The 12,797-nt window shown below is 39.9% G+C and overlaps 1 protein-coding gene across 1 annotated transcript in view; it reads right to left on the bottom strand.

The window, feature by feature from the left end:
• Nucleotides 1-12,797, bottom strand: part of UTP15 (UTP15 small subunit processome component) — a 37,572-nt gene that overhangs the window by 20,131 nt on the left and 4,644 nt on the right. Inside the window, exons 2-6 of the mRNA XM_040341446.1 lie at nucleotides 11,973-12,129; nucleotides 10,401-10,493; nucleotides 4,632-4,816; nucleotides 2,106-2,284; nucleotides 892-1,017 (exon numbers count right to left, since the gene is read on the bottom strand). Of these exons, the coding sequence (XP_040197380.1) occupies nucleotides 892-1,017; nucleotides 2,106-2,284; nucleotides 4,632-4,816; nucleotides 10,401-10,493; nucleotides 11,973-12,062 (673 nt within the window). The 5' untranslated portion in view covers nucleotides 12,063-12,129. The remainder of the gene's footprint in view (nucleotides 1-891; nucleotides 1,018-2,105; nucleotides 2,285-4,631; nucleotides 4,817-10,400; nucleotides 10,494-11,972; nucleotides 12,130-12,797) is intronic.

Consider the following 12,797-nt stretch of genomic DNA (forward strand, 5'->3'; position numbering starts at 1 on the left):
CTACACAATATATAGTGTAGGACGACAGATTTTATTAATTAGGTGGGCAGTCTCCTCCGGGAATGTCTGTGTACTAAGCAGTGATTACTTATCACTGCTTAATAAAAACGGACATCTGTGTTTCAGTGAATTTCTGGTACTGTAATCTCGTAAAGTCTCACGAGATTCCAGTATTAGGGGCCGTTCACCATTGTTGGAAGTGTTAGTAGATCGCTTCACTCCTCCAAAGGAGAAGTGTTCTACACCTCTTCATAAACTGGCATCCAGAGAACAATCTCCTCTGTGAATATCGGAGAATGAAGTAGTGAAAAATTTTCACTGCTTCATAAAACAGACACCACAATGTTTCTCATTATCTCCATCTAAGCGATGCTGTGAAACTTGGCATCTCTAATCTCTGTTGAAGGGGAGGATCATGATTAAAAGGCATATGCTTATGTGATCAGTACTGTATAGAACTTGGATCAATTTACCAAATATGTCAAGACACAACACTGCATGCACCTGTGACAGGGTTACGAACTAGGATACCCAAATCTGTCTATAGACAACGCATTAAAGGCCTTCTCAGGTCATGAACTTAGCGTTAAACGATGATCCTAGACTTATTCCGGCATGGGGCACGATACTAAAAGTGTTGCACAACCAACTTTTACTTACACTGTCTCCCCCCCCCCCAAACTTTATTGCAAATCCCAAGGCGGCTGGTAAGCCCTCCAGTCTGCTTTAAAAAAAAAAAGTAAACACAAGGATGCGGTTGTGCTTACATGCCACTAACATATTAGTTTATGCACGTGGCAGTCAGAGGGTTAAAGGCTAAAGCATATAATTTCATGAATAAATCATCCAACGTTAGTTTTTTTATAAGCTGTATTGTTCCTTGCACCATACCTGCAGAGACAAGAAGCCCCTCAGAAGGGAAGAGAAGAACACTCTCCACTGGATGCTCGTGGTCCATGCTCATCACACTCGTTTCTGTCCGGGTATCAAATACTTTTACTGTGTGATCGTAAGAACCTGCAATCACAATCATGTGGTGAGATCAGCACATTCACAAGAAATATTCAGAAACCCCATGGGTTACACATTTAAAGGGGCACACAGACACAGAATGCAGGTGCTAAACAGACGATATGAACAAATCACCCACTGCAACTATTCTGACAGCTAGCCGTGTCAGCTGTACAAACCCCTAAAATGGTGCCGCCATCATATTGGAAGCACACTTTTCCACCTGGCTCCTTCAATTTTCTAACTGATCGATGTTGGGGCAGGAGGCAGCCAACAGGATCACCCACTGAGTGATGGTCAGTTCATAAGGAATTTATCCAAATTCCAATAGTGTATGGCCAGGTTAAATCTCCACAAGCACACACACACACACAAAAAAACAACACTATAAGGCCCCCCTTCACAATGACCATTCTGATCAGGTCACTATTAGGATTTTAGGTGGGCCTGATCGGACAGCCTATTCAGCCCTATGGACTGGAGGGTGCAACACAGACTTGTGTCCGTTTACACTCTCCTACCTCGGATTTGATCCAGACAGCTGAAAACAAATGGAAGGAGATCTGTTCTCCATGCAGGTGGATCAGATCGGAGGTAGTTGCGTGTAAAACAGACAGCGGGGTCCGTTACCACCTGAAGAGCAGAGCATAAACTAAGCAGACACAGACCTGTGATCCGCCCACTCCGATCAGCAGACAGATGCCCTGCTGATCGAAAAAGAGGGCCCACCTGTGTGAAAGGGGCCTTCTTAAAACTTCTCCATCACAAAAATATACATTTTTTATTATCATAAAAAAAAAAAAAAAAAAAAAAAATAATATGTGCATTGCTTTTTTGGGATTTTCACATTTCATAGAAACCAGTGCATTTAGATTTTTAGTAAAGATAACAGTTATAAATGAAATACAGGTTTAAAGCTACACATTAAAATGATGATCTCTGCCCTTCTAGGAGATAAAAAAAGGGGAATGTCTCATCTCAGAGATGGGAGGTATGCAGTGCTTGTACCCCAAATACTGACAAAACCCATTTAATATGTATCATCCAGAGTTAGCTAACCTCTCATTTGCTGGAAGAGAGGAAAGACTACTCACCTGTGACAAACAAATCATCACTAAGTTTACTAGCACAGCCGCAGCGCACATAGTCTGTGTGCTCTTGGTAGGAAGAGATTTCAGTGCCGTTTGGAATATCCCAGATCTTGGATGAATAGTCATCAGAGCCCGATACAATCCGATACTTGTCTGACATGAAATCCACAACATGTACAGCTCTATATAAAAGAAGAAATAAATGTATAAAAAAAAAAAAATGTATTTGCCGTGATCAAGGTACACCTACTAATATACTATTTGGGGGGTCCTCACAGATCTGCGGAATATAAAACTAGTACTTACTGATAAGCCATTTCTGCACAGCCAAGAGAAGGATTTAAAATGGTTGTTTAACCCCTTCCTGCGCACAAATCCTGTATTAAAATCCTCCTTTGAGAGCTAGCAGACATAACTTTGCGCAGTTGCCAGCCCTCAAACTTGTCACTGACCATTTAGGTCGCTGCCAACAACTTGGAACCAATCAGAATACATCCTGATCATGTTGACTCAGTCATTTATGAAATACTGATCACATGAAAGATGAGAGCTAAGATGAGAGCTTTACTGACAAAATACTGCAAGTCGCCTTAAGATGGCACTGCACTCTGAAGGTGGCAGTGCACATGTGTGTAGTAGTAGTGTAATTATACGGAGCATCATCACCCCCACTGTCTGCTATGTGAACTGGTGTAGGAACCCCCTGACAGTTCACTACAAATCTGCAATCATTACTAAAAGATAGCACAGGTCATTGGTGGTTCTTTGCAAGGTTGCACATTGCTTCAGTGGTGTCCCTGGTAAACTAATTTGAAGCACTCATCAATGTATTATAAAGGAATGTCCCATACACTGAAAAAAGGGGGCGGACATTCTCAACCTGTCTTATAGGATCTTTCACATGTGTAACAACATGACAAAAAGCAGCCCCTGAATACTCATCCCAATGCCCCCCCTGTGGTATAACCCACGGCTAGTTGAAATATATAAGCTCCCAGAAGGGCATGCTGGGCACAGTATGGCATTACATATGTTCACCAGCTGTTCGCAAACAAGACTTTTAGAACATTCAAAGACTTGCAGATTGAATATAAGATTCACAATATCTTCTATTTCCACTATCTGGAACTACGTCATGCAGTGGCGGCACAAATTGGTTTAAAGGAGGTCAAGCTTTCCCCCGCATTCAATCTAATCATATGTAGGAGAATGTCCGTTTATAGCCGTTATCCTTTGTAAAAGGTATGTTATAGATGTTGTAATCCTCATTTTTTTAAATATTAATACATTTGTAATAATAAAAAAATTTGCATCAGGGTTTCCAACACGTAAGTAGAATAGGTTCAATAAAAAGTAAAAGGAGTCGTATACGCATGGAAGAGAACCCCAAGCTAATGATGCATGTATGTTCTAATGCTCTTAAAGTGTATCTATAGTCAAATTGTAAAAACGCATATATTGATTCCACATTGTATTTCAATTATTTCTACCCTACTTCTATTAATCTGAATGATTTCAAAGTTTGTAAACTTACTTTGTGAAGAATCCCCACACATTTACCTACTTGAATTCCGTGACACATATTCACTATGCCTTGTGTCACACATTTCAAAAAGCCTGCCTTATGAATTACAGAGTTGCTGAAAATAGTTTTTAGGAGGCAGAGTCAGTAGAGGAATCATTTCTTGCAGGCAAAGTACCATGGAATATGTAGTCTTCAGAAATTGAGAGTAAAACAGCTGCAAAGCATGCATGGAATCCAGAAAGTTGTGAAAAGTGATGCTTAGGTTATAAAATTAAAGTTTATGCTGAGATCAGAATATTAAGGGGGTTGTAAAGGTTTGTTTCTTATTTTCTAAATAGGTTCCTTTAAGCTAGTGCATTGTTGGTTCACTTACCTTTTCCTTCCATTTCCCTTCTAAATGCTTTTCTTTGTCTGAATTTCTCACTTCCTGTTTCTCCTCAGTAAGCTTGCCCCCATCATCCGAGCCATTCTGTCTGGGGGTTAGTCAGCCAGAACAGCTTACGGAGGAGGAACAGGAAGTGAGAAACTCAGACAAAGAAAACAAAGAAAAAAACATTTAGAAGGGAAATCGAAGGAAAGGGTAATTGAACCAACAATGCACTAGCTTAAAGAAACCCATTTAGAAAATAAACCTTTACAACCCCTTTAATTCTAATACCGGTAGGATGGTGTGTCCCTTGTATGCATGGTCCATTACATGAAGATGTGCAGTAAATACATTTCCATAGACTTTACACATTACATGCCACATGTAACACACACACCTCCACTGCCAAAACAGGTGCACTTTGATAAGCAACCAAATGATTATATAGTCTGCACTATTGAAGAGTTTGAGGTTTTCAGAAATCAGATTACAGAGCAATTCGTTTGGACAATACCGGATATAAAATTGGTATCCACACTAAAAACACACAACAAGCAGGGTCTAAACTCACAGCTACCATTATTCAAAACAACAGAATAAGCTATGTTATGAATGGAGACTCCAGGTGAACACTTACTTGCTGTGTCCGGAGTACTGTCTGAGAGCGGCCTTTCCATTGATATCGAAAAGCTGAACAACGCTGTTTTCACAGCCAGCAGCAAGTAATCTCCCATCTTCTCTGTAGGTCCCACAATAAGCTGTGTCTTTGAAGCGGGAGAAGGTTTTTATAGGTTCTTGAGAATACTGCCCATAAATATGGATCTAAGGAGAAAAAATGTTTTTGTCAAGTGGTTCCAATGGCTTTAATACCTTCATTTTTACCATGGTATGCAGATCAGGAGGAGTTCCAACATTACTCCAATTTTTAAAACTCACACTTGCTCCAGATAAGCAGGTCAGAGACTCAAAAATCAATACAGCTAGACTTTTTATTGAAAGAGGTCAATGAAGGACACCTTGATAATTTCTCTTAGAACAGGTCACCATTGAGCCATGAATTCTATGACCCATTGCTTTGATCAACTTTTTTTAAACTGGAGGAATCTTACAGTACATAAGTGTGAACAGTAATATTTGATAAAAGATCAAATTAAATAAGGATTTTGGACAGTTAAAAAAATTGTAGTGTTCTTCACACGGTGATCAGTGAAGACATGCCCACTTACACTGGGTGGTCAGTAGAAATTTCCCTTTACTAGATGGTCAGTGAAGTCCCTCCTTACATTGGTTATCAGTGAGATTAGGGCCCCATTCGCTGCTGGTCAGAAAGAATGTGCCCCTTTATAGATGGCTAAAAATATCATTGGCGTCAGTATTAACTGATTCGAGATGCAGAAACTGCTCTTTCCTCAAAGAATCTCTAGCAACCTTTGGGCAGCCTTGGATGAGAAAGGATGCTACATGCAGAACATAAAAACAAAGACTAAATATATCTTTAAGAGCATACCGTATATACTTGGGTATAAGCTGAGGCACCTAATTTTACCACAAAAAAAATAAATTGGAAAACGTATTGACTCGAGTAGAAGTCTAGGGTGTCCGTGCCTCTCTGTGCCCATGACTAGACTTGCGCTTAATATGGGAGTCTATGGAAGGGGTGCACGAGTATGAAAAAGGAAAAAAAAAAAAAAAAAACCACACCCCTGTTTTTAAACCTACCATGCTAAAAAGCATAACACATTTTCCTTTAGTGGTCAGTATACAAATATACAGCGAGTATAGAAAATACATTTGTTTTATCCAGCTGTATTTACTCCAAGGGAAAGATATAACACCAACACATCAAAAAAAAAAAAAAAAAAAAAAAACAATCGCCGAGTTGGAAAAAGATCACCCTTTTGTGTCAGTATTTTGTTGAACCAACTTTTATGAGTCTCTATTAACTTTGCATACCTAGGACTTTCCAATATTTGCCCACTCTTCTTTGCAGAACTGCCCAAGTTCAGTTAAACTTGATGGTGACCGTTTGTGGACTGCAGACTTCAAGTCATTTCACAGATTTTCAATGGAGTTTAAGTCTGGGCTACGACTAGGCCATGCAAGAACATTCACCTTTTTCTCCTTCAACCACTGTGTGGTCATTTTTGCTGTGCACTTTGGGGCATTGTCGTCATGTTGGAGGGTAAACCTTCCCATTGACAACTTTCTGGCAGAGGACAGCAGATTTTCTTCAAGAAGTTAGCATTATTTTGCCCCATCTATGTATCCTATCCTGACAAGTGCTCCAGTCCCTGCTGCAGAGAAACACCACATAACATGATAGGACCACATTCATGCTTTACTGTAGGAATTGTGTTATTTGGATGGTGAGGAGTATTGGATTTGCACAAGACATATCGTTTGGTGTGGAGGCCAAATCATAAAATTTTAGTCTCATCTGACCACAACGCCTTTTTCCATGTGGCCTCAGAATCTTCAAGGTGCGTTTGGGCAAAGCTCAGTCATGACTGCACGTATCCTTTCTTAAGAGGCTTTTTTTCTTCAACCCTCCCATACAGTTACATTTGTGGAGAAATTGTGATATTGTCACAGCCACACAATGGGCACTCTGTCATAAATTCATGCAACTGCTTCAGAGTTGCTGTAGGCCTCTTGGTAGCCTCTCTGACCAGTTTCCTCCTGGCTCTTTCATCCAGTATGGAGCAACGTCCTGATCCAGGGAGGGTCTGTGATGTACCAAATACCTTCCACTTCATTACCTTAGCATACTTGGATTGCCCTGGACCATTCATCTCCAGCCATATTCTGTCTCCCCTTTCATCATGCAGGTGCCATTGTTGTTTATAAAACCCTGCCTGGTGCCTCTTTGCCCTTCCCCTCTTTTTCAGTTCATGGATTCTCAATTATTTTCTGAGAAGGCAGCCTCAAAACGTATTAATGACAACCAGAGACATATTAAAGCACTATCCACTATTCCTAACCTGCGGGAATTTCCTTGTACATTGTATTTTGTACTTACTTGTGCCTAAAATATGTTTTTTTTTTTTTTTTTTTTTTTTTTTTTGCTTAGGCTTTTTTAACACTCAGGGTTTTTGTACCAGGGTAGCACTGTTTTAGCATCTCTTCCTCTGCGTGTTTAATAACAGACATCACTGTGCTTATTATATAAAGCCTCCGAAATGTATTCTTATTTTTTTGTAGCCATCTCCTTTCGCCTGTCTACAACTTTATCCTGGAGATCTTTTGACAGTGCCTTACCACCCATAGTTGGTTGTTTGCTTCAGTTGCACTACCAGGGACTGAAATGCTTCAGGAAAGCTTTTTTCATGAGTCATTAATTAAAATTACCACAGCTGATCACAGTTGAAAGTCAAATGGCTTTCTGCGTCATTGAGAAGGTGATTAGCTATATCATCTAGAGCAGGGAATTGCAATTAGCGGACCTCCTGCTGTTGCAGAACTACAAGTCCCATGAGGCATAGCAAGACTCTGACAGCCACAAGCATGACACCCAGAGGCATGCTGGGAATTGTAGTTTTGCAACATCTGGAGGTCCGCTAATTGCATATCCCTGTTCTAGAGCGTACAAGTCATTTTTGGGGGGGGGGGGGGGGTGGTGTGTCCTTTTTCCAACTCAGGGATTCTGTTCTTGATTTTAAGAGAATAAAAATATTTTCTGACATATTTGTGTTATATCTTTTACTCAAATGTTATAAGTTGCACTGAGAAAATACAGCTGGATAAAACAAAAACTGTGTGTCTTAATTTCAGGCTGTAAAGCAACAAGGAGGGCAATTATTTTCTATACCTATTGTATATAAAATAAGAAAAAACACATACATACACACATTTGTTGCGTTATTTGATAAGGTGTAGCCTTCAGTGTATTGTGTATCGAAAACATTTATTTTTTTAGTTTTGGATAGAGTTGGGAATGATTAGGAGCATATGTATATTGTAGATGTATTGCAATACATAGGGTGCACGAAAAGACCTCTATGGAAACAAATAAGGGAACATGTACAAAATATAGAAAAAGGCTTTCCGAAGCATGTTTCACGTCAGTTTGCGTTATGTCATGGAAAAAAATCCGAAAGATCTAAAGTTCTGGGCCATAGACAAGTATAAACCCCACTGGAGGGGTAGCCATAAAGTTAGGAAGTTGAGTAAAAGGGAATCAAGGTGGATCCATGAAATGGGTTCACTTGTGCCCATTGGCCTGAACATCGACTTTGATTTGAATGGTTTCATATCGGATTATTGATTTTAATTTTTAATAATGAACATTTTATTATCCTTTAATAATCTTATTGGTACTTGTGTGTATATATATATATATATATATATATATATATATATATATATATATATATATATATATATATATATATATATTAATATTATATTTACCCCTCCCAATTGGTAGGAATCCCCTTTTGTGAGTAGGGCAATGTGAGGGATTAATCACATTCCGACTGGTGGTTGCTATATGTACTATTTTTAAATATTGTGGTTTTTAGTCTGGCATTATTATTGACCACTGGAGGGAGCATGACTATTCAAGTGTGTAGTCAATATGATGGTTTTAAAATCAGGAATACCTTGGCTTTATACTTTAAATGTTTCTCTGAATTTCTTATTAAAGAAGTGTTATGTATTGTATCTTAAAGATATAAAGTGTAGATTTTTGCCAGCAATGATGTGTCAAATGACCCCTCTGTTACCTTGACAACAAGTACGTAGCTGCTGCAATATAAACTCAGGCACTTGTGTCACATGGCTACCCATGATTAAGTCATGTGACCTAACGCGTAGGGAGAGGAGCCGAGTGACGCGATCAGCGGTGACAGGAACCGAGTGAGGAGTTCGCTACGCTGAGCTGCATTACAGGCGGTGTATCTGTCCTGGTTATGCGAGTATTTCACTGCTGTGGCCACGCTTATATGACTGTACATACTGCGTTTTGAGCACATTTTTGTTTGCGTTTTTTTTTTTTCTACATGAGCCATTGCCGTTATCCTGGAACTGAAAGTGGTACTGCTAGCTCTTTGTATGAAGCGGCTGGAGGCTAGATTGAATTGACCATCATCCCTGTGTTAATATAGCAGCTGAGATTTATGGATTGGGATTTATCTCTCTTTGCTATACATTGCACTTATTTGCACAAGGACCTTTTGTTACACTTTATTGCTTATTTTGTACTGTGCACACTGACGAGGAGGCCCTGCAGACACTGCTCCTTGCGGCAGTAGTATACATTATTTAGCAATTTCACTTAGGGTTGATATCAGCGCATCATCACATTTTATCATTAATTCTTGGTTTAGTACACTATTTTTATGTATGCAGCTATCATCATTTGTTTATCCTTTGTTGTGGTTTCCACTTGAGTTTGCACCATATTAGCGCTTTAGTATCAATTTTTCATTAGGTTTTTTTGCCGTCTGTCACTACTAGGTATATTCAACTCTCTATTTGTCCTGGTGATCATTGCTCTGGTGGCATTTTAAGGTGAACTAAACTCACTTTTCAACAGATTTTCTATCACTTTCTGCTGTATCTCCAGGACAAAATGTAAAAAAGAAATCTATACCATGGGACACAAAAAAGTGCGGAAGTGTAATAACTAAATGGTATTAATGTCTCCCCTTCAGTATATAATAGTTATGATAACATTTCCCCCAATCTGATATGTTCCATCACTGTGCTAATACTATCTTTAAAGTGATAATATAGGTTTGTTATTTAAAAAATAAATAAAAATGTCTAACATGTCATACTTGCCTCCAGTGTGCAGCTTGTTTTGCACGGAGTGGCCCCGAACGTCCTCTTCTGGGGTCCCTCGGCGGCTGTCTCAGCTCCTCCCCGCATCAGGTAACCCCCTCTGGGAAGCGCTCTCCCAAGAGGGTTACCGTGCGGACGCATTCCCGAGTCCAGCAATTGCGTCCATAGACACGAATACCGGACTCGGCCCTGCCCTCTGGCGACCGCATCACTGAATTTGATTGACAGCAGTGGGAGCCAATGGCTGCTCTGCTATCAATCTACCTAATGAAGAGCCGAGAAGCCCGGGGAAAGATCCAGCTCATTTTAGACGCAGGACTTTTCAAGTAAGTAAAGCGGGGGGCTGATAATTATCAGATGTTTTTTCATCTTAATGCATAGGATTGCATTGTGGTGAAAAAACAGGAAGGTTTACAACCCCTTTAATCTCCAAGGGAAAGGGTAAGCACCGCTGGGATTTAGTTTTTTTTGTCCCTGTTGCTTTGATCCACCCCCTGCATCCTATCTGGATGACAAATATGCAATGTACAAAAAGGTGAGAGGTAAATCACACCATTAGAAATTGTCACTGTCTTATTTGGTGATTTTAATTATATTTGCTCATTAGTGGTGAATAACTTACCCGTGTGGATGATGTGACAGCATAATTTATAGGCTGGGTAGGTGAAAAGTCTACTTTCGTTACTGCACCAAATTCTTTGATCTGAACAGGAGTCTAAGAGGAAAATATTAAAACAAGAAAATATGAGCATTATTTTCAACCAGACAAAATAATTTGTATTATTTGATTAAACCAAACATCCATCTGTCTTTATATAATGCTTTACCTACAATATGTGTAAAGTTTATGTCAGAGAGATTCTTCCTTCATGGGAAAGAAGACGAAATCGACTATACTGCAATAGATTTCCTCATACCAATTACAAAGCTGGAGAAAAAGTGCAGCACTCCCATAAGTGCATCAGAAGGGACTACCTGATGAGATTCTCATAGGCAATATACTTTGCATTAAAAAAAAACAAAAAAAAACTAAAAACATTTCGAAAAATGCCTCCGATGGGTCTGCTCATGGGCAGTAACAAAAGGCACTCCAGCTGATATGTTGATCAGCTGGCATGACACCAACAGTGCACATTGTCAGAGGCATTATCCGACACTATGCAAACAGCAGAGGGAGACCGTACTTGTCAGATTCTGCCTCGCTGTTGCGGGTTTTGCCTGTATTGAACACTGTGTTTTCTGTCTGTTGCATGGCGGGTTCAGGGTGATAAACAATGTGTTTTGGCTGTGTCTAAGGGTGGGTTAAAATGCACACAAAAACCGCCCCGCAATAGCAAGGCAGAATATGACAATTACATTCTCCCTCGGCGCTTAGCAGGTCGAATACTCAGACGATCTGCGAATGCGCTGTGTTGATGCCACCAGCTGATCCACATATCAGCCGGAATAATGTTGGTTCCTGCGCATTTTTCGATGGGGGGACATTTCTCGATAGAACACTGGCACATTTAAAATATGACATGCAAATATTTTATACTTAAAGCGGGGGTTCACCCAAAAAAAAAAAAAATTCTAACATTACATCCAGCATACGAACGACATTTACAGTATGCAGGTCTTTTTTTTTTTTTGCCGTACATACCGTTATATTGTGATTTTCTCCCCGGCTTCTGATTCCCGCGGGACTGGGCGTTCCTATCTTTGGGTTAGATGATTGACGTGTTTTGAAAAAGTTCCCATGTCGCACAAGGCGCGTCACCAATTTTCCGTAAATAGCCGAGCTGCGAGTCGGCGCTATACGGCGCTTGCGCCCGCCATGTAGAGCTGACTGCGCAGGCGCCGTATAGCGCCGACTCGCAGCTCGTATATTTACGGAAAACTGGTGACGCGCCTTGTGCGACATGGGAACTTTTTTACAACACGTCAATCATCTAACCCAGGGATAGGAACGCCCAGTCCCGTGGGAATCAGAACCCGGAAAGAAAAATCACACTATATCGGTATGTACGGCGAAAAAAAAAAAAAAAAAAAGACCTGCATACTGTAAATGTCGTTCGTATGCTGGATGTAATCTTAGAAAAAAATTTTTTAGGGTGAACTCCCGCTTTAAATTTAGAGCCAGCAGGCGCTTCATGATCCGGTTTACATCTTCCAGTTTCTTAGTTAAAAAACAAAATCTTTGGTTATATATTACCTTATAGCGTCTCCAGTACAACGTATCTTGTGTTATCTTTTCCCCAAGCTTAGGGTACGATGGAATGGCAACAGGTTTGTATCCCGACATTTTCTTTTCTTTACAATATTAACATATACGCAATTCAGGTTCTTCAGGAGCAGAAGCCTGGCTTAAACTAGGATTAAAAAATATAAATAACATTTTAGACACAGAACAAAAACAGAGAAAGGAATATAAAACCGGAACACAATACCACTACAAGATTGCAATGCTGACCATACATTAAAATTATTACCTTATGTTTTTTTTTTTAACATATAACCAGCATAAGAATTAAATGCCTATCCAACAACAGAAGATCGCCAACAGATGCCAACTGCGGGACCTAAATCAGGCTGTAAGGACCTCTTGTCCCTTAACATACATGGGTAGTCCTTTGTACTTTCAAAAAGCCTTTAAAATGTCAAACAGATTTGTAAACATTAAATCTATGGGTCATCGGTGGAAGCGTCATCAGTCTCCTCCTCAAAATGTCACATTTCATTCTGTGATTTGTCCTGTTTATAGCGACCCAATTCTGTTTTTTCAAGCATGGAAACCATTTTATTTTGCTAAATCTCGTGAGGTTGGTTTCCCTTCACTTCCAGTACTGTAGCTCAGGAGTCTCCAAACTACGGCCCTCCAGTTGTTCAGGAACTACAATTCCCATCATGCCTAGTCATCTCTGTGAATGTCAGAGTTTTACAATGCCTCATGGGACATGTAGTTCTGCAACAGCTGGAGGGTCATAGTTTGGAGATCCCTGCTGTAGATTGAAGAGACAGTGAAAGGAATCTTTCCAAT

This window comes from Rana temporaria, chromosome 1, assembly GCF_905171775.1.
Source record: "Rana temporaria chromosome 1, aRanTem1.1, whole genome shotgun sequence".
Classification (NCBI taxonomy): Eukaryota; Metazoa; Chordata; class Amphibia; order Anura; family Ranidae; genus Rana; species Rana temporaria.